Below are 21,377 nucleotides of genomic sequence, written 5' to 3' on the forward strand. Positions count from 1 at the left end.
ATTTCAGATCTCAATTAATTAAATATTATAGTTGAATAGCTTTTTCAATTATGTAGCATAATTAATTGAGATTAACATAATCTAAGAATAAGAATGATTAATGGCAATCTAAACATTTTACCCATTGAGTAATGGATTCATAATCAACGTGGAATAATTAGCTCACAGGCTAATCTAATGTATGTGACTTTCCTCCATGTCCTTGTATGTACTGTACTCCCTACATTGCGTTAGCATGTTGACAGATGGTCTCCCGGGGCTAGATCAAGGAATCCGTCAACTCCTGGACAGTCTGCAGCGTAATACGGAGGCAGTGAATACGATATAAGATTGGTTTGGATTCTAGTTCCATCAATAGTCTTCATTATCCAGGAGATGCTGACACATTCTTGTCACATGAGGAATTGTCTTGAACCAGAACCAACTCACTGTACCAACATACTGTATGTGTAGCTATTGATTTGTGATGAATATATGTGTCCTAACTGGATTCACCTGGAAATACCTGTTTAGTTGATACCTCTGTGCAATTGTGTTAGTGGGTAGGTGAAGAAGCTGGCTTGGGATTCGCCCAATGGGTGTGAGGATCGAATTATCTTAGCAGTTTGTGTATCTCTGGTTAGCACGTAACACATCTTTAAAAACTCTCAGTCAGTCGTCACAATTTATCTCAGGTTGATAAATCTCATTGAATGTGCTTTATTCACCTTTTTGAATATGCTCCTCCCAAAACGCACAAGATGAACTGTGTGGCAATTTTGGGCATTTGGCAACAACAAAGAAAAACTAAAGATGGGAATAGGGGCAAGGAAATAGTTGGCAAAGGCACACGCAGTATGATTCCCTTTACTTTCTGTTTGCATGCATGGCTTCCTTATAAATCTGACCCTCATTAAGGCCAGACTTGATCTGTTGCTTTGTGAATTCTTTTGCCTGTGTGCCTCTGTAGGGTGTCTTTAATTGATGAAGGCCAGCTTTACACTAGTGCTTCCTTTTACTGCAGGCTTCAGTGACTTTAAGTAACAGAATGGAGAATCTCCATTCATGCACGTACACGCAAACACACTCACAACATACACACATCCTCACTGAAACTGCAAAATCACCTCCTGCTGCTCCACAGGGCCTGATTATGTCTCCAGCCCATTGAGAGTAGTGTATAATTTAAAAGTGTGCTCTTTATCTTAGAACCTGTGAAGGTTTGGGTATTTTTATTCAGAGCTTGGCTATGAACATCCAATCCTTTTCTCTCACTCTCAAAACTTTACATTAACACTTGTAATGGCATTTGTCCTCACTCAATTCACCTTACAAACTTCCTTATCCAAAAAATATGTAAATTACCAGTTAAACCTGGTTGAGAAATATATTTCATTACATTTTCAACTTATTGAAATTATGTTCATACTCAAGTACAGGAACAGACTGAGAAATTGATTTTCACATTTTGTTGTTACAATTAATGGCAGCAATTTTGTAAATTGTTACGGCCACAGACATGACTGAAGTAGAACAGTGTGTCCTGCATTTGCATCATGACTTTTCAGATGGATGTGTTGGATTTCCTGTGTACATGTGTACCACGTCATGTGAGTTGTTCTGATTTTGAGGCTTTACTTTTCACCCAGAGAAAATTATTACATTACACTGTTTTACAATCTATTAAATGGGAAGTCAACACAAAAATGATTCTGATTATTATTGTTTTGTGGACTATGAATAAAGCAGCAAAATCCACCTGTTCATGGGTCAGCTTTCAAACGGCACATGACTGGAAAAGGTACTGTAGTAGGATTCAACAAAGTTGTAATTTTGCATACAATTTTTACAATATTTTTCATAGGGCTGGGTATCGATTCTAATTTCCTCAATCGATTCAATTTTCATTCACGAAAGTTCAGTTTGATTCCATTTCAATTTTTTATTTTATTCGATTTTGATTTACTTCAATGCAATACAAAATTGATTAATTCTGGAACATCAATTATTAAATACCAAGAACATGATAAGAACTCTATTAACATTAAATTCTATATTAACTTTTGTGGAGGCGGTAACTACTTAAAGGATTTAGTTTATTAATGAAAGTAACATGTTATCACTTAAGTCTTAAGCCAACATTGAGATCAGCAAGAATGAGATGATAATATTTTCATAATTGTGGGAATGCTGAAGCAAAAAATAAGAAAAATCACAAGAACATGTGATTTTTATTCTCCACACTTTTTTTTGCCGCGTAACAACTCCCACATAATACTTCTAATTTACACTGTTCAAATTTCAACTAGCTTAAAAAATTCACACCTCCCGGGGTATATATATCGTCTGATTCTACATTACTTACAGTCTTTGCACAATTTAACGTTAAATATCAACTTTTCCCCAACTTTTCATTTCCAATGGTACAGACATTGAACTTTTTCCAAGTATCATTTTCCACGCCCACTTCCATACATATAACTTATGATCATTACCAGGTGTCCGATACTGCTCGGTGGAACAGTTGGTAAAATGTATTGTCCAGTAACCAGGATGCCATCATTTCATAATGTATCTCTCAATTTGCTTCATAAGCATTCCACATGCATTCATATCTTAGCATTCAGCATTCCCACGCAATTTCTCCAGAAATTGCACTTAGTTTAGTTGTAATTTAATAATTGTAAATATAAGGTTGTATTCAGACCTGCACTATTTGGTCCACTTTAAACGGACCACAGTTCATTTCCCACACTGTTGCGGACCTTTTGTGCAGGTCTGAATACACACAAATGAATCATTGTGCGGAGTCCAAACAAGCGGGCCGAGACCCTCTTTTTGAGGTGGTCTCGGTCCACTTCCAAACCCACTCGGTGCGGTTCGTTTCGCAGTCTGAATACAAACAACGGCTGAGCCGCTCCAACTGCAGGACATATGCGACATTTTGGGCCGAACAAGATACCGTAGCCAAACATGGTGGGGGGAAATATTGCCCGGTAGTGAATATTGTGCTGTATTCTGTTTAGCCATGCTTCTGTCAGCATGTTGTGGGTCGGGCAGCGGAGCGGAACGGCTCCTTCGGGCTACGGCACGCAATTGATGATGCTGTTCCAACATTGGAAACAGCGTCGCGGAACCTCCTGAGCTGCTCTTGACGTCCGCAAATATCTTCCATCTAATAAGGCCACAAATATGAAGAGCAGTAATGCAGAAAGTCAGAATTTCATGTTTTTCCCCTATTTCTGGGTTCCGTTATGCGTTCAGCCCTCGTCTTGTTTGTCTAAAGGGAGCACAGGTTGTCACGCGGGTCAACGTGATTACGCAATGTAGTCCGCTTGCAAAAAGCCATTGTGAATATGAACCGCACCAAACGAAAAAAATAAAGTCCGCTTTTGGTCCGGACTAAACAAGCGGACTAAGGAATTTTCTGGTCTGAACAGATTCTGAATTGTCCTCAAAGTGCAATTAAATAAGTCAGGTCTTTCATAAAGGTAAGAAAGTACTTTTAAAACATGTGAACAGTAAATTCCTAGAAAACAGTAAAAGAGAAAAAAACGTGGCCTTTAAAAATGTATTTTATGGCAAAAATAGATGTTACAATAATCGATTCATGGTTTTATGAATTGATATCAAGCTCGAAAAGGAAACTCGATTTGATATATATATATTTTTTTTTAAACAGCCCTAATTTTTCATACAACTGCAGTTGTATTTTCACATGGAATGAAAAGGTAAAATGAGTTGTTACACTTGTGGCAATCTTAACTTCTGGTTTTAGTTCCACAGGTTTAGTTACTGTGGCATCAGAAGAATCTGATGCCCATCAGAGTAGATTCAATGTGAGGCCTCACAACAGTAGTACACATACAGTAGATATGTCAAGTAGTGTGAGGCAGCTTTGTAAATGGTTATTGTGCTTGGTGGAACTCCTCCGATGGGATTCATTTGATAATTCCTAAATTTGACGCAACTATAATTGACAGATGTTAAATTGCAAAGCCTCTGTTTTTTGCTAAGCTTTTATGGACAATGAAGGCCCGGACCTGAAGCGATCTGAATTACATGGGTCGAACATTAAATTCTTTCAAGGGGATTGCAGATTGCTTTCAGATTGTTGGGCATTACTGTATTGGATGATATTAAGCTGCAAAGCTTTTGAGTTTGTATCACATACGGTGGGTGGATCATTGTGTCAAAGATTCTGGTCTCAATCTGATTATTAACGGTGCACCCTGTGACCTATAATGAACACTCAGCCACACAACATCTGCTCATCGTGGAAGGTACACTGTAAATACAAATGCAGTACTTTTTGACTCTGTGGTGCTGACCGGTTGCGAGGAAAAGATAACCAAGCTCCAGAAATTTTGTTTTGCTTCAAATTTGCCAAATTTTCAAAGGTGACCCATGTCAGAATGAATCTTGTAGTTTATGTTATTTAACTCATCCGAATGCCAGCCCAGGTGTCTAATACATGCATCGTCAGAGCTACATGTGGCTCTTGTATCTTCCTATTTTGGCTCTCTGTAAACTTAGAAAATAGAGTACTTAGCCTTTACACATACAAGTAGCACCAGGTGCTATCCCTTGCCTTTTCACCAGCAAATCTGTCCTTGTGATGTGTTACCACAGTTAACTTATTCAGTATCATGTAATGCGACAAAGCAAGGAAAGAAGAAATGAATTAGATGGTGTGCTTGCTGTCATTTCCATTGAAATCATCCACGTTCCCTTGTGAGAATTCCATTGTTCTCATTCATTGAGTTGATTGGTTAACTGTAATGAGTAGTGGTGGCCCGAAGTAATGAGGGGGGCATGTTTGTTTCCTCACTAGTAAAGCCCTGCAAGTAGTCCAGCTAAAACCCCCTTGACTGTAAAATGTGGAAGATACTAAGGTTATTATTGGTAATGTTCAAGAATCATGGAACACATGATCTTTTTTTGGCCAAAATACAAATAGTCCTCTGTGCTTTCTTTCACACCTCCAATCCAACTTGTCTTGATGCCTTTCAAACAGCCGACTCTTTGTAGTCCCTTAACATGGTTCTGTGTCAGAAGAATGCTGTTTTCTGCTGATGGAATTGTCATTTATACCTCTTATTTCCCCATTGTCTGTGAATGATGAAAACATTTTATTTTATTTTATTATTATTTTTTGCTCCTGTCTTACTGTCATACATTTCATATGCCCTGAATTCCACCTCAAAAGTCAGGTATGTAGGCAATTTAGTCAGCAGTTACATATAGCTCTTTCACAGAGTATTTCAACTGTAAATTGTGTAGCTCAGATGATCCGGAGGTGTTAGTTGGCAAGAGTTGCACTTGTGAAGTGTTGAGGTCTACACTCACCCGCTTGTTTTATGAGTTTATTTTCGGGCCGCCACTCACATATATTTGTAGAATTGTTTATTGTATCGTTTATTCCATTCATTAATAGAATAATCAGATATAAAATGTATTGTTGTATTTTTTCAAAGTGTATTACAAATCATTCTCAGATAATTGCAAATGTTTTATTTTTAAGATTAAACACAAAATAATCAGTTTTCTTTCATGAAGGCAACAGAAACCAATAATTACTGCTGAGAGGCTGAAATCAAAAGATTTGGAAAATTTAAAGTTGAAGAACGTCGACTATTACTCTGATTAAAATAGTTATTGATTAGTTTGATAATCGATTAGATGTTAATGAATCAATTAATTCTGGGCTCTCTACTTTGTTTTGAAGCACTCTTGATGTCAGGAAAGGCTTACTCTTGCACATTTTTGCAATTTGAGTTTGTTATGCCAATAGGTCACTAATGGCTTCAAGGTCCAAATCTCTTGGCAGCAGGCATAGCTCCTGAGTCTTTTCAGCACAATGAAGCTGGCCATCCGTACACCCATTTTCAGCAGAGCAGTATAACACCATCCCCTGGTCAGTGCGACACTCATTATTGCTTGCTCCGTGGTGTCAGATCTCAGCTAAAAGGCCATGTTTCACATTTATGCCTATTAAGCACAGTAAAATGCCCCAGACAATGCCCCGGCTGATTTGTGAAACTAAAGTCAGCGCATAAATATGTGTCTTGTTGCTATGCATTGTGTGTAACGTCTTTTGATATAATTTTTCATAATATCGCTATTTGATTCTCTTAAGAATGGAGATGAATAACAGTATTTGACTGTGGGGTTGATTAATGCAAATGAAATCCATCTTGCAGGTGAATTTATTTCTGCAATGGTCGTCAGTCTCAGTTTCTTGTATCCACTTTTTTTTTTTTTTTTTTCAGAGAGCCAGCTGCTTCCAGGGAATAACTTCACCACAGAGTGCAACATCCCTGGAAATTTCATGTGTGGAGATGGGAAGTGTGTCCCGGGAGGGTGGCAATGTGATGGATTGCCCGATTGCTTTGACAAGAGTGACGAGAAAGGCTGCCGTAAGTGCACTTTCTTTTTTTTTTTTATCACGGTTTTGTCCATTAAGAAAGGAATCCTTGCTAGTATTTTTTTACTATAGCAAATTTTGGCCATGTAGTAAAATGGTAAAAAATCATTTGACCACAATAATCACAGGATATTGTTCCACATTAATTCACTAACATTTCTGATAAAGGCCAGATCATCCATACAACAATTTTCTGAGCCGATTATTCCTCACAGGGGTTGTGGGGGTGCTAGAGCCGATCCCAATCAATGTCTGTAATTTACAGAATCTTCTAACAGAGGTCAAAAGGACCTCATGCTCACAGTCTCCCAAATGACATGGAGAGACAAAATAGATTCTGACAGAGGAGAGAAGAAGTAAAGCTGACTGAGCCTACTGGGCCTCCGAGCCAGGATTAGCCGTTGTCTGGGTAGGGCAGAGGCAGGCAAGAGGCGAGAAATGAAAAGCATAGGCAACCAGGGTGAATGGGTGTGACTCATATTGCATCGAAAGCTGATCAAAAGGTTACAACAACAACAAAAAAAGATTTACGTTTCAAAGAAATTGCTGTTCTGAAATAGTCGAACATCTTATACATTAACAAGGTTTCCATACAATTTGAAGACCCACATTGTTAATGTTTGGCACAGAAAATTACACTCAGCAGGGTTTCCAACCATTTCCACCCCATCCCAAACTGTATGCAAATTAAAGGACAGGGAACATAGATATCACACTACCATTTTCCCCCTACACATGATTGTTTTTCCATTCCTTTAAATAGCAATGCAGCAATTTATTTTTGCTCATGGCTGAGCTGTGTCAGAGATGAAAGACTTCTTGTTTGTAGCTTGTAGGATATCATGTACTGTTCTACTTGTAGATGTAATCACAATCAGGTGCACCCTCCATAGCTAGTAATGATCCTCATTTCATCTCCATGACACAGCCTCTCTTTAGCCTCATGCACTTTTTCAATATTTGATATTGGTGTGCATTGTGAACATAATGTACATAACCGAGTAACTTAAACATAAAAGAACTGAAAGAAAAGAAAAGTTACAAATGTGCATACCAACTTGCAAAAAAAAAAGTTATTAGAAAGATATTACAGTTCACTTTTTTGCAGGTTCCTTTTTTTTTTTTTTTTTTTTTTTTTTTTTTTTAATGCTCTTATATCAGGATTTTCGGTGATTATTTTTCCACATGGGCTATTTGGAATCAAGTCACACTTAAAGCTGCTCTGCTCATTGTAGAAAATTGAAAATGTTTACAATAGCCTTTTTTGACCATTTATGACTCAAACATCTTCTAATTAGAAGATTAACACCTTAGCTGTACACAATGGGTACTCCTGCAAGCCTCTGGCCAATAGTTTTCAGACTGGATTCGGTTTTGAATTTCCCACACTGTCTGCGGACGTGACACCATGGGTGCATCGTTTACATGAAGAAGGGAGCATGAAGTTTCATCTTTTCGGCCACACATGGCAGTAGCGATTTGAAATTCAATTTCTGTATTGAGCAGTTTTGATAAAGGAAGTTAAGTGCATTGTGCCTCCTGCAAAGCACAATTGGCCAAATTTACACAACTGCTCATATTTACAGTATCTTGGCGGACATGAGTCAGCACTTCGCTGCTATTTATTTATTTATTGCACACATTTTCCCACAATAACTACATCTCTTACACACTGGGTCTCTGCTTAGCGATGGTTGACAACAGACGTGTCTCAAGCTATGCTAAGCTAACTTTAGCTTTGTTGTAATTTAACACAGTCTATTTCAAACTTTCACATATTTGAACAACTTGATATCTAGTATACAAACACCATAAAGTATGTCCCAACTACAGGATATATACCGTATACAGAATGTTGCAGTAAATTCTAATAGATTAGCAGTAGTAGTTTTATATTATGCCTCCCCCCAACTCTTGCATGCTGTTGACTGTGAGCTTTGTGGGATTTATTTATTTATAATTTTTGTTGTTGTTGAAACATTAGAAGCTGAAAGTAACGTGAATGACTCATAGATATACCTTAGTATATATATAAAAAAAACGGTACTTTGTATAATTAGTGACAATATAATTTACCATACATAATGTAGGATGAGTGAATATGCTTCACATGGTGTGCCCTTCTCTCTGTAATGAGAGGCAAAAGTTACTTCCACAGCCTGTCCTTACATTATGCAGAGAGCATGTCTTCAAATAAGTTTTGTTGGTGTTGTTGTTGTTTAATTTTAGCAATCTTATTTTGCATGCAAAGTAGAGCATGAAAAATGAGCAGTGAAAATAAAGTGCAGAAAAGGCACTTATGAAGCAAATGAAGATGTACAAACAATTATAAATAGTTAACCACTTTTCTCAGTGGCCTAGGACCAATTGATTCACAGCCTGGCACAATGGTTGGGAGTTAGCAACAGAGTTAGCAATTGTAAAGTAAAAAAACAAAACAAAACAAAACAAAGTGCAAGTCAAGAGAGGACACAAGAAGGGCAGTGTATTGAAGGCTCTCACACAGACTACTATTTAGTTCATTAATATGTCATAGCAAAGAATGGTCACATTTATTTATTTATTTTTTGACACAGTGTTTATTGATACTCCTGTGCATCACAGCGATGAGGTGCAAATTGAATTCACTTTATTGGATTCCAAAGTGTTGTGTTATTGCTCTCTGCAGTAATAACATCTTGACATTCGTTTTATTTTTGTGGACATTCTGACCTCAAGAAAGTAGATTAAAATATCTGTTGAACTGTTATCAATAGCAAACCAGTGCTCTACAGAGGGTATTGAAATACTTGTACTTTAAATTTCCTGAGAGATTGTATAAGTTAGACTTCATATTTTGCAGCTCCAACAGTATCATTAGGATTAAGAATAAGTGTGTGTATTTTATTATTATTATTTTTCGCACATGGCCTGTATTCCGGGATTTTTGGAGGGCCCCACAACTTTAGGCTTCTTTTTGAGGGTCAAGACTTGGTTTTAGAGTTTAGGTTTGAATTATGGGTTAAGATTGAGGTTAGAGTAAGGAATGGGGGTAGGCAATCATTTGTGATGGTTGGGATTAGGGCAAGGGGCTAGGAAATACATTATGTCAATAGGAAGGCCCCACAAAGATAGTACCACAAACTTGTGTTTGTGTGTGTGCGTGTTGTGACAAACAGTGACTGCCGAGACCGTCAAGCTGTAATCAAATCAACTCTATCAAAGACACATTCATTTGCCTCTTTATTTGTGCCATGATTTTTTGCTGAAAGCTTTAAGCAAGTGACACGGATGTGTGTAGACATGCAACCATAACCCTTAATATAACATTTAATAACATTGTGCAATTTTTAATATAATTCGTGCATGCTGTAGGTTCAAAGTTTGGAAAATTCTGAGTGAGGTCATTGTCACAGTTGACTAAGGCCACTTTTCATCAACAGCCTAACCTGGCCTCCGTTGCTTCTTCATTACAGATACCATTCAGTTGGGGGATCAGATGAACTATGCGTTCCCAAATATACTGTATACTTGCAGTATGCTGCGTTTTACTATACGATTTAACGAGTGGCGAGAATTGACACTGGTTTTGTCCATTGCATAATGTAGCGACGTCACAAATGACAACACAACAAATGTATACAAGCTTTCACACAGGTGAAAAATCAATTTCTGAGTTGAAGCAAGTAAGACACAGCCATCAAAACATATTTAAAAAAATATATATACAGTAAATGCCAAAAATTTGGACACACTTTCTTATTCAATGCATTTGCTTTATTCTCATGACTGGTTTCTTTATAGATTCTCATTGAAGGCATCAAAACTATGTAGGAGCTGATGGGGGATTATGTACTTAACATTCACAAAAAAAAAAGTGAAATTACTGGAAAAAAAGTTTATTTGATCGATTCTTCAGAATAGCCATAGGAACTTCTTCAATACTGTTGGAAAACCCAATCAGGTGACTACTTTTTGAAGCTCTTTGAGAGAATGCCAAGAATATGCAATAAAAGTAACCAGAGAAAAGGTATTTATTTAATTATTTTCACCTTTTTTTTTTTTTTTTTTATTTTAAATGTAATGAATGAGAATGTGTGTCCAAACCTTTGGCCTGTACAGTATCATACAGTATACATATATTGTTTTAAGACAATACAGTACATTAAATCTTATTACCTAATTTACAGTAAATCACATTTACAATTTCATATGTACCATTGGATGAAACAGATAAAGCTTGTGGAAAAGTAAGTTAAGTTTTGAGTTTAAAGATTTCAAATATTTATATTCACCAATTCCTTAAAAAACACGCCGAGGGAATATTTTACCAACTTTATAAGTATTGCACTTGTATTTTAAGTGGAAATAAAGTGGGGATTTACAGTGAGTGTATGGCACATGGATACATTATTTTGTAGTTATTCAACACACATATTTGCTTGTATTCTTTTAAACCTCCAGTCTGAAAATAATCCTGACCTTCTTGCTAACGCCCTGAGTCAGATACCTTATTGATTGGTTTTCCACCTTCACTAGTGTTCAGAAAAGTCAGAGAAATCTTTGAAATCCTGTTTTACTCAACCTCTGTGCTCTTTTGTGTTAGTCTCTCTATAGCATGCCCCCCCCCAAAAAAAAAAAAAAAAAATCAATCATGCATGCCTACCACGACCAAGCCTACCTTTGCCAAACAAGTTATTCTTCTCTCTGGGGAGGTGAGGAAAGAAAGAGGAGAAGAAGGGCATAGAGGTGCATATTGGGGAAGGGCAAAACACAAAGTACGCAAGTACACTAGCAGATTCCACCTGACATGAATTCTGAAGTATTTAGGAGGAGAAGGCACAGTGGAGCAGACAAAAAAATTGTGTTCTAGTTTGTCTTCTTGAGTTGCTGCACTGACCTGGATTTGTATTGTTTATTGTTAACTGAAAAGGAACACTAATTTTAAAAATATACAGGTATTAACTTCTTGATTCTTTTGACTTTCTTAACATAGAAGAATGTATATAATTGAAACTGGGTGCAGTGTTACTCTTTGTATTGGCTTGTGGAAGAGTCTGTGTGCCATTCATCTACATACAATAATGGTACAAACAGAAAGTAAGAGGGTATAAGCAAGCGTGTATAAAATTGACTCTACATAATTTACTATGTTCTTTTATCGGAGATCTGTCTCAATGTGTCGACTCAGTGATTGACTGGCGATCTTCGCAGGTTGTACTGTTTCTCTAAACCTAGGTTTGCTGGGATAGACTCCATAGAAAATGCTAACATGGATAAATATGTGTTTGCAAGTGCAAGTTCCACTATAAAACGGTCTCCTCCAGCTGTGCGCTCCACTGTAATCCTGTCACATACTGTGCTTGTGATAGTTTCACCTCAGGAATCAGCTTGACTGCGGCTTCTTTCGCATTCATTTGTGCTGCACCGATCAACACTCAAGCAAATTATGGAAGTTGCCCAAAACCCTGCTCTCTCATAGTAAACAACTTCTATAGAGCGAGGAAAAAGAACATTTGGCACAGAGCTTTAAAAGTTCAAATCATTTAAGATGGTAATGGGAGAAGAGAAGAAGAGGATATAAATATGCTGTCATGCTCTGTAAACATTTTCCAGATTGTCAAAAGTAAGGGTGCTGGATGAAAGTGAAATAGGACACCTTCATGATTAACAAATGAATGCTAAAATGATTGTTTTTCCACATCTTCTACTGTTTAGTGCTTGCTAGAATAATATTTCTCCTGTGGTTTTAAATTCTACTCAGCTCATAGCACGTAGGCAGTATCTTATTTTGAAATGGCTTGGTCAGAACCATCAAAAAGCCCAAAACGGGTCACAATGCTGCCTACGGGATAGTATAGGGCCTTGCATCCTCAAATGCATCGAAGCACTTAAGCTCCATCCTATTGCTGTCTCTCCCACCCACGAATTTCCCTTCACGAGCTTGCCCTTCATGTGACTTTTGAGTTAATTGGGAACACAAACACTGGGTCAGATAAATCTTGCCAGCAGCAGAAGTGGTAATGAGGATGTAGATGAGACAGGAAGTGAGTGAAGGATCTCGCAGCAATCACAGAGCTGTCTCTACTAAGAAAATCATAGCCATGCATTTTACAGAATGCAACATAATGTTGTCTTCTTTTTTTTGGGGGTACACAAGTAAAATAGAATACAATCACAAAATCATGTAAAACTTTGTATGCAGGTAAATTCTGTGTTTATCCCTGTTAGTTTTCCGTACAGCTGAGCGCATGTCTCTTTCCTCCCTGGCGTCCAATGGGCATGATATACCATGCCTAATGGGCTTTGGGTGGTTATGGGTGTGTTGTCCAGGTAAACAAAAGCTTCCCAGAATATAAAACAGATTGGACTCAAGCCCAGCTGCCTCCCTTGTTCTGCGGATTACTTTTCATCTTGGAGACGGGCGCCCCACTTGCTGTTGCTCTACCTATCCCTTCTGCTTTGCCAAATATATTTGTGCCACTTGAAAGAGCCGATAATTTTGCCCACAACATTGTTTACGGCAGGGTGTCAAACATAGGGCCCGCGGGCCGGATCAGGCCCGCAAAGGGGTTTGATCCGGCCCATGAGACAACTTTGTAAAATAAAAAAAAAATTAAAAAAAATTGTAATTTCGGACCAATTAATCAGCCAGCCACAATCAAATATATACATTTGTAATTTCACAAGCAGTCCTCAGATGAGTAATGTAACTTGTACACGGAATCGCCATGGAAGTCATTATTTTACACACAATTTAAAGTTGTGTTTTTAATTTATTTATTTTTTTAAATCATAGACTAACATAAACTTGTTAAATACGACACAAATTCAATTACTGGTAACACAAATACATATGACAGGGATTAACGTCCTTATAACTTCATTAACTGTGCCTCACAATGCATTCTGGAAACTATATATATGCAAAACAGGTAGATTTAACACATCCGGAACTCATACAGGCAAAGAGTTGCCGCGTTTCATTTGCATTCATGTTATTTTTTTAAACAATAGATTACAGTTGAACTCCGTAATTTAGGGCTGGCCCAAAAATCGCAAAAATCTGCGTATAATTGACGACAATTATTTTTGTTATATACCATTATTTTACCGATTCGGCCCATTTAGTAATATTTTTTCCTCCATCCGGCCCCTGGGCTAACCCGGGATTTACACCGGTTGCGTGTGTGGTGCGGCTGCGGTGCAGTGCGGTGCGTCTTGACTGTGTGCTCCGGACGCGTCAATTTTTTGGCCAACTCACACCGGCTCCGCACAGCTGCGGTCCGGCAGCTCCATCGCCGACCACTTCCCGCCGTGTCTCGCATGACCGCGCACGATCATGGGGCATTCAAAACAACAACAAACACACAGAAAGTCTGTGCTCAACAGAGAAGCAAAAAGAGAGGTGGACTTTTATTATTTTGTGGCTTTCCACCTCCAATATAAACCTCTACTCGTCCATGTTCGCTGGTGTCTAAACCGTGAATGAGCACCTCGCTCGTTGACTCCAGGTTCGGCTACGCCCACATCACGTTTTGCGAACATGCTTGCGAAATAGGTGGCGAGTGTTTTATTTTGAAAGGTAACCGGAAATTTATTTTGAAACTGCGACGGTCTTCCTGTCCCGCTCGATGTGTTTTGTGCTAGCTTGCCATTTGCCAAAAATAGAAAATAGGTCTATCCTTACAGAAGGGCTGCGGCACGCCGCAACTGAGACGCAGTCGACACGCAACGCACACGCAAGCGGTGTAAATTGCACCATTCGAATTAATGGAATCTAATTGGTTGTGTTGCCGGGACCAGCAGCCGCATCCAGTGTAAATCCCGGGTAATACGAGTTTGACACCCCTGGTTTACGGGTAATATTCTCATTTGAGTTGATTCAAGGATTTTTATTGTCCATGTTATAGTATCCAGGACATACAGAATCAAAATTTCATTGTAGTCTCTCTCTACTAAGAAGTAGCAGTATAGAAAATAAAAATATTTTTATTACTGCTCAATTAACTCTTTGACTGCCAAAGACGTTTCATGATGATTAGTAAAATTCCAATGAATGGAATGCGATCTTTCATTTCGTAGCCACATTGTATATGTAGTAAAGGCAAACAATATTCTTTTTGCCTTGAAAGATGAGTTAAAATGCTCAAAAGCGGCTGGCACTGTGGATTTTTTTGTTTTGTTTTTATAACGCCTGGCAGTCAAAGAGTGTTAAGAGTTGAAGTGAGCTGTCACCATCCTGTTTTTCTCAGCCTGCAATAAAACACTAAAAGTTGCTGTCACTAAGTCATATTTATAATCTTCGATCCATTATCTGAACATAAGTGCAGTAGGCGGGGTACACCCTGAACTGGTTGCCAGCCAATCACAGGGCACACATAGGCGAACAACTATACACACTCAGAGTCACACTAAGTCACACTACAATTCAGAGTGTTCAATCAACCTACTATGCATGTTTTTGGAATGTGGGAGGAAACCTGAGTACCCAGAGAAAACACACACAGGCACGGGGAAAACATGTAAACTCTAAACAGGAAAGGCCGGAACCCGGAATTGAACCCGTGGGAGGTGGGAGTGGGCAGGGTTCGGGGATGGGGGTGTTGGTTACTGCAATATCTTGTTAAATTGGAGTCGTGGCCTTTGCATGCCACACTGTTAGGGGGCAGTGCTGCTTCTTTGATTCCAGAGTGGGGCTCTTGTTTGCATTGAGTTCAGTTGTTGAAGTATACGGCAACAAGGCAGTTGCCAAATAATTTTTTGTCTGAAGTTGACCGCCATTTGCCACCATTTTCCACCATGTGTCTGATGATCAGACACATTTACCCTGCCCCAACCTCACTGACCTCCCCAATACAGTAAAATATCCCACACTTTCCCACACTTATTTTATACTTATTGGTACAACCGTATGCCACACACAGTGGTACTTTCCTTATAAAGGAAGAAAACACAGTAACACAGCAGCAATACTAGTAACTAATATGGCTGGTTAAAAATAACATACTGGTAAAAGTCACTGAGACTGAGACTTTCCATGATGAGGGTCTGTTCATGTTAATTTTATTCATGCACAAAGCGCAAAGTTACATTAAATGTGCGTCTTCCTCGACACATATATTCCACGTTAGAAAAAAATGCATAAATTAGCCACATCATTGTATAAGCCACAGGGTTGAAAGCGTGTGAAAAAAGTCACGGCTTGTAGTCCGGAAATTACGGTATATAAAACAATGTATTAGATATTTGATTTTGGCTCATGAAAAAGAGGAGCATAAACATAAACGGTACGTGTATATTTTTGATCAGTGGATATTAAAGATAAAAGTTGAAAAAAAGATTTTGAATATACGAAAACAAGTTTGTATTTTTGTCTGATTAGTTTTGGTTTTTGCCTGATTAGAATCAGAGCCAATCTGTTTGTTTGAGGTTGGTCAGGAGGACATCAGAAATTGATCCAGCCTGTTCTAGGAGATAAGGCCTGCTCCTTTTGTCTTTGCCCTGTGTTTGTTTTCCTCTCCCGTCGTTGCTGTATTGCTGTGTTCAGATATGCTATTTCCCTCATCATACTTTAAGGAGCTTGCAAGTTTTGTAGCATTACTTCCCCATCCTAAAAGAATGTTTAAATAACTTGTATTTACATATCATATCATACACATCAAATTTGAGAAAGTCTTGGATCTTAAAAAATACTCACTGCTCCATGTTTTCTCCATTTGTGACTAATGGCACTCGACGGGATGGGCTCGAGTCCCAAAGTTTGAGGAATGGCTTTGTAACTCTTTCCAGACTGATGCAGTACATGTCAATGACTGTTCTGAGATTCTTTGGCTCGTGGCATTTTGTTGTGGGTTTTTGAGAGCTTTTGGCCAATTTAATTTTGTCAGACAGGTTATATTTAAAGTATTTCTTGATTAAACAGTCCTAGAAGTAATCACACTTGGGTGTGGTCAGTGAACGTGAACTTAACTTTAAAAATAAATAAATAAAATCATTCGACTGAATTTAACAAGAGGAGCATTAACTTTTTCAGGCAGGGCCAGATAGTTTAGAAGAGTATTTTCTTCCCCTAATAAATAAATGATCATCTGAAACTGCATTTATTTTCTACTTGAGTTATGCTTGTTTGATGTCCTTAAACATTAAAGTGAGGAAACTGTGCAAAATGGTAAGAATTTGAGAAGATGGCAAATACGTTGTAACAGCAATGTGTTGTGGTCACTTGCCTTGTTAACGTCGTCTTCTTGAAATGAAACATTTTGGCACCATAGTAAACCATCACGGTTCATTTCTGCAGCATGTTGAATTGAATCACACATTAAAAAGCATGCTTCAGACAAATATGGTTTGTTACGTCCAAAACAGACAATCAATTGATTTGCACCCAGGTTGTGCATGAGTTCAATCCATCCATGCATGTATTGTCGATGGATTTTTTTCCCCCTCTGTTTGGAGACTAATGATTTTATTGGTTTCCTTCCCCCTTTTACTCCTCAGCTAAAGTCAAGTCAAAGTGTGCGCCTACTTTCTTTGCCTGTGCCAATGGGGTCCACTGCATCATTGGACGTTTCCAGTGCAATGGCTTTAGTGATTGTCCTGACGGGAGTGATGAAGAAAACTGCAGTAAGTCTCCCACAACAAACATGCAAAACAAGTGGCACATGTCTGAGGCTATTATTAGGTTGACTCAATAATCAAACCCATCATACAGTTTTGTGCTAAAAAAAAATATATATATATATATATATATATATATATATATATATATATATATAATATTATATACCGGTGTGTATATATATATATATATATATATATATATATATATATATATATATATATATATATATATATATATATATATATATATATATATATATATAATATTATATACCGGTGTGTATATATATATATATATATATATATATATATATATATATATATATCAGATTGTCATGATATCTCTCAATAGTGTTCACACATATGCATCACATTCAAGAGGACGCTGCAATTTCTTGTTATTGCTATACTGTAAAATATAAAAAAAAAATAACAAAAATCATAGAAACGCTTCTTAATCACTTCTTTATTTATCTTTTATCTATGTAAGATTTATACGTTTATCATCTGTATGTTTATCATCTCAAATTGAAAAATGTAAAGATATTCAGTATTTCTGTCAATGTTTATTATTATTGTTTGTTTGGGGGGGGGTTAAATAACGGAAAGCTTGATTTTGAATGTTTTAGCGTGTCTGTCTCAATGGAATATTACCAGTTGAAAACATGCCTCAGTGAAAGTCGCAGTGTCCTTGAAGTACAAATGGAGCACCTAATTTCTTCTAATTAGCAGGTTGGCACCTTGTAGTGTAAGCATCACCAACCGTGTGTGAAGGTGAAGTTGAAAGACAGTATTAGTGCAAACTGCAAAGTGCTTCAGATCAAAGAATTTTGAGGCATTTATGATTCCGTTTTAATTGAATCCAAAGGAAAATCCTGAAACACTGACCTGAATTATTTTCTGCTAAATGTATCTGAATAAGAGATAACGCAGAACAACAAATGCAAACTGCAAATGTGTTTAAGAGTTTAAGATTTTTTTAAATATTTTTTGTATGCAAATGTGTGAGCGATATAGCAATGCACTTGTTGATGAGCTGGACTTAATAGTATGAGGACTGAGGAATTTCCTTATCGGACGTGGGATTGGCATGGTTCCACAGCCTCTTAGTAGAATTAAAGCACATATTCTACGTTAATACCAGTTACTATTGAATGAAGAAAAAAACATACCCGCTTAGAAAAATGTTTTTATTCATTAAAAGTAGTAAATCTCCATCTGAATGTTGCTCTCCTTTTCAACCACAGACATAAACACTGTGTAATACGAGCTCGGTTTTCAAAAGTGATAGATATAAACACATAGAATAGAATAGAACAGATGTTGAGGTTTTCTTGAGCAGTCACCAGGATATATAAGATTATAAACAAGCTCATCAGAGGAACAGCCACGGTTAGACACTTTGGGGAAAATGTTAGAGAGAGCTGACTTTGATGGTTCAGACATGACTAGAGGAGAAATTGTGAGTAAATGGGTTGAAAGATGAGGGTGAAGAGAGCAAGAGAAGGTTGATGGATATAGTGAGGGAAGACATGAGGGAAGTTAATGTTAGAGAGGAGGATGCAGAAGATGGACTTCGATGGAAAGGATGACTTGTTGTGGCGACCCCTTAACGGGACAAGATGAAAGGAAAAGCCTGTATTGTCATTCTAAAGTGTAGATAATGACAGACACAACAAAAGTATAGGGAAACCACAGAAAATTGTTATGGACCCGACTTAATTAGGTTTTCTGTTTTCCTCTTGAGCTGCATTTAATGGAATTCCCCAGATGCACTGTGATTAATTTGATTGAACATGTGATGTCTTCTATAAACATTTTCTTTCGAAATTCCATTATATCAGTTCAATAAAATTCATCCTCCACACCAAAGGTTATTCCACGGTATTTTCTCAGCCATCATAACGAACCCAGTAAAACTGGTGAGATGGCGTGTAGTGTAGACTAATTGTCCTTGAATTGCAGTGCTAGGTTTTGGTTTTGCTTTTAAATTTGCATGTGTGACCAAAACTAGCCTACCATTATGCAAATTCAACATATGTGTATCCTTGAATGTAATGTAATGTAAAGGCAGCATGGGCTATATTGGATACAGTTGTTTTGGTGAAAAAAAAATATTTTTGAGCATATTTAAAAAGTACAGTGAGCCAAAGCAGGATAAATATGATTAATAACTCCGAGTTCTCATCTGCACTCAAGCAGCAATATTCTGGACAATGTGTCGTTTGAGAATTATTGTATCAGGATTACAAAAGACAGTTAAATTTATTCAACCTCACAGTCGCTAAAATTTGAAGTAGTTTTTGTGCAATGGTTAGTGACAATATTTATTTTATTATTATTTTTTTGTAATATATTTAAACCTACATGTACTGCCAATACTGTACATTTGTTCTTGTGTGTGTTGTGTAATTCCCTGACGAAACAGACGTGGTGCTGAGGTTCCTTAGCATGTTGTTTAAGCTCAGAGCAAAACGTCTGTACAGGTTGTTGACAGATCTTATTCCTTCTCTTCTTTACAGCAGGTAACCCCTTGGTGTGCTCTGAGGCCCGCTTCAAGTGTCGAAACGGCCGCTGTGTAGACCGCAGCTTTTTGTGTAACGGCCAGGACAACTGTCAGGATAACAGTGACGAGGAGCTCTGCCTGAGTACAGCAGGTGAGACAAGCTCGCTGATAACTTCATGTCACCATAAGTCCAGTTTAGAGGCTCTCAGCAACACACATACCTTCTGTTTTTCTACCCATTCTGTGTTTTCCAAGATTTACACAGCGAAGGCTTTGCTTTCTCTGTGTAGTTTTCGAAAAACATGTTGTACCAAAAGCAACATTTCCTGATCTTAAATGCCACCAGGACATCTCTGACTAGCACCAGTCAAAAAGTACCTGCGAGTCAAAGCAAATCCTGATTTAATAATAAATGTTATCTAATACAAGAGCTGAATCAATTATTTTCAAAAGACAAGTATATTCAGTTTTGATTGGCACTGTCAGAGGGAAGATTATTACCAGTCAGTTCTTTGTATATGCAGTATATTTGTATCAGCAATATCAACCCTTCTCATACACAGTGTTGTTCTCTGTCAGATATAACTGGCAGCCTCACGTCACACAGGCAGCTGCTGTCTACGGCTTCTGTCAGTACCTTAGGCAAGTTTTCGAGTCCAGATGCTTCCTGCTTGCTGTCATACCCTGATCATACTTGTGTAGAGGTGTTTCGCTCCCACTGAGATTTTTTTTTTCCTGTTAGAAGTATAGTCATTAAAGAGAAACAAAAAGGATTGATGGGCTTCAATAATAATGCTCTAGCATCTAAAGCACACATAACAGTCATTTATTTTATGCTGAGATGGGCAAAACGAGCATTTATTTGACCCAGTGGGGCTGTAATCCTGTTATATCTCCCCCTCTTTTGTCCCTGAGATGTCTACGTAGAGATCCTTCATTTTCCTGACCTTGCTTTTTATGCTTTTTAGTTCTTTTCTTTTTAATCCCGTGATATTAGTACAAATAAAAAGCTACAGATCACTAACTGCATCATTCAAAGCAAAAGGTTTATATTTTAATGTTCCTGAAAGGTGGTTTTAAGCTTCTCACTTCTTCTTTGATTGCCTGATAAATTACAGGAAAGTCTTTAAGATTATTTTATGCAAACATATGAGATATTAAAAATGTCATGTGTTAACAGCTTTCCGTTTGTAGTAGGTTTGAGCAGCCATGTGTTATGTTCTGGGATGTTGGATCCCAAAAACGCAGACACAAATAAGATTTTAACTCTTTATTCGCATAACATCGAGAGGCGTGGAACTTAACTTGACTAGACCAGAAACAATGAAAATGTATCAAGAATCAAGAGACGCTAAGCTAACTTGGGCTGTGGAGGTGCACAGAGGAACAGAGGTAATAATCCGACAAAAACACACACTTCTCAGACAGGCTTATATAGACAGTGAATCAATCTGATTGGCTGTGGCTGGGCATGTGGGTAACAGGACTGACATGGAATTATCCGATTGGCTGTTGACCAGATAAAGAGATGAAAGATTCCTGACATCACATAGCTCTGACATCACGTAGCATCTTACCAGTTGAAACTAGCTGCTGGTTACATCAGTTCAACACAGACTCTTGACCTCACGTTCATGACCCAAACATAACCCTTGCATGACCCTAGTCATGACAGTAAACATTAGGGGTGGGAGAAAAAATCGATATCGCAATATATTGGTGCGCTCTCTGTTGCAATAAATTAGCGATACACTGACAGTAGATATCGATGTAACATGTCCAGTTGTGCAGTGTTATGTTATAAATGTTTATGCACTTTAATTTGTCTCACTTTACAATGTTTACAGTTAAAAGACTAAGAGG

The 21,377-nt window shown here is 37.7% G+C and overlaps 1 protein-coding gene across 2 annotated transcripts in view; it reads left to right on the plus strand.

The window, feature by feature from the left end:
• The window catches only part of ldlrad3 (low density lipoprotein receptor class A domain containing 3), a 75,562-nt gene that overhangs the window by 13,177 nt on the left and 41,008 nt on the right, over positions 1–21,377 (plus strand). For both annotated transcript variants that reach the window (XM_077515967.1, XM_077515968.1), the window contains exons 2-4: positions 6,252–6,398; positions 16,886–17,011; positions 19,531–19,665. In XM_077515967.1, coding sequence (XP_077372093.1) covers positions 6,252–6,398; positions 16,886–17,011; positions 19,531–19,665 — 408 coding nt within the window. The remainder of the gene's footprint in view (positions 1–6,251; positions 6,399–16,885; positions 17,012–19,530; positions 19,666–21,377) is intronic.

This window comes from Festucalex cinctus, chromosome 3 (assembly GCF_051991245.1).
Source record: "Festucalex cinctus isolate MCC-2025b chromosome 3, RoL_Fcin_1.0, whole genome shotgun sequence".
In the NCBI taxonomy this organism is placed as follows: Eukaryota; Metazoa; Chordata; class Actinopteri; order Syngnathiformes; family Syngnathidae; genus Festucalex; species Festucalex cinctus.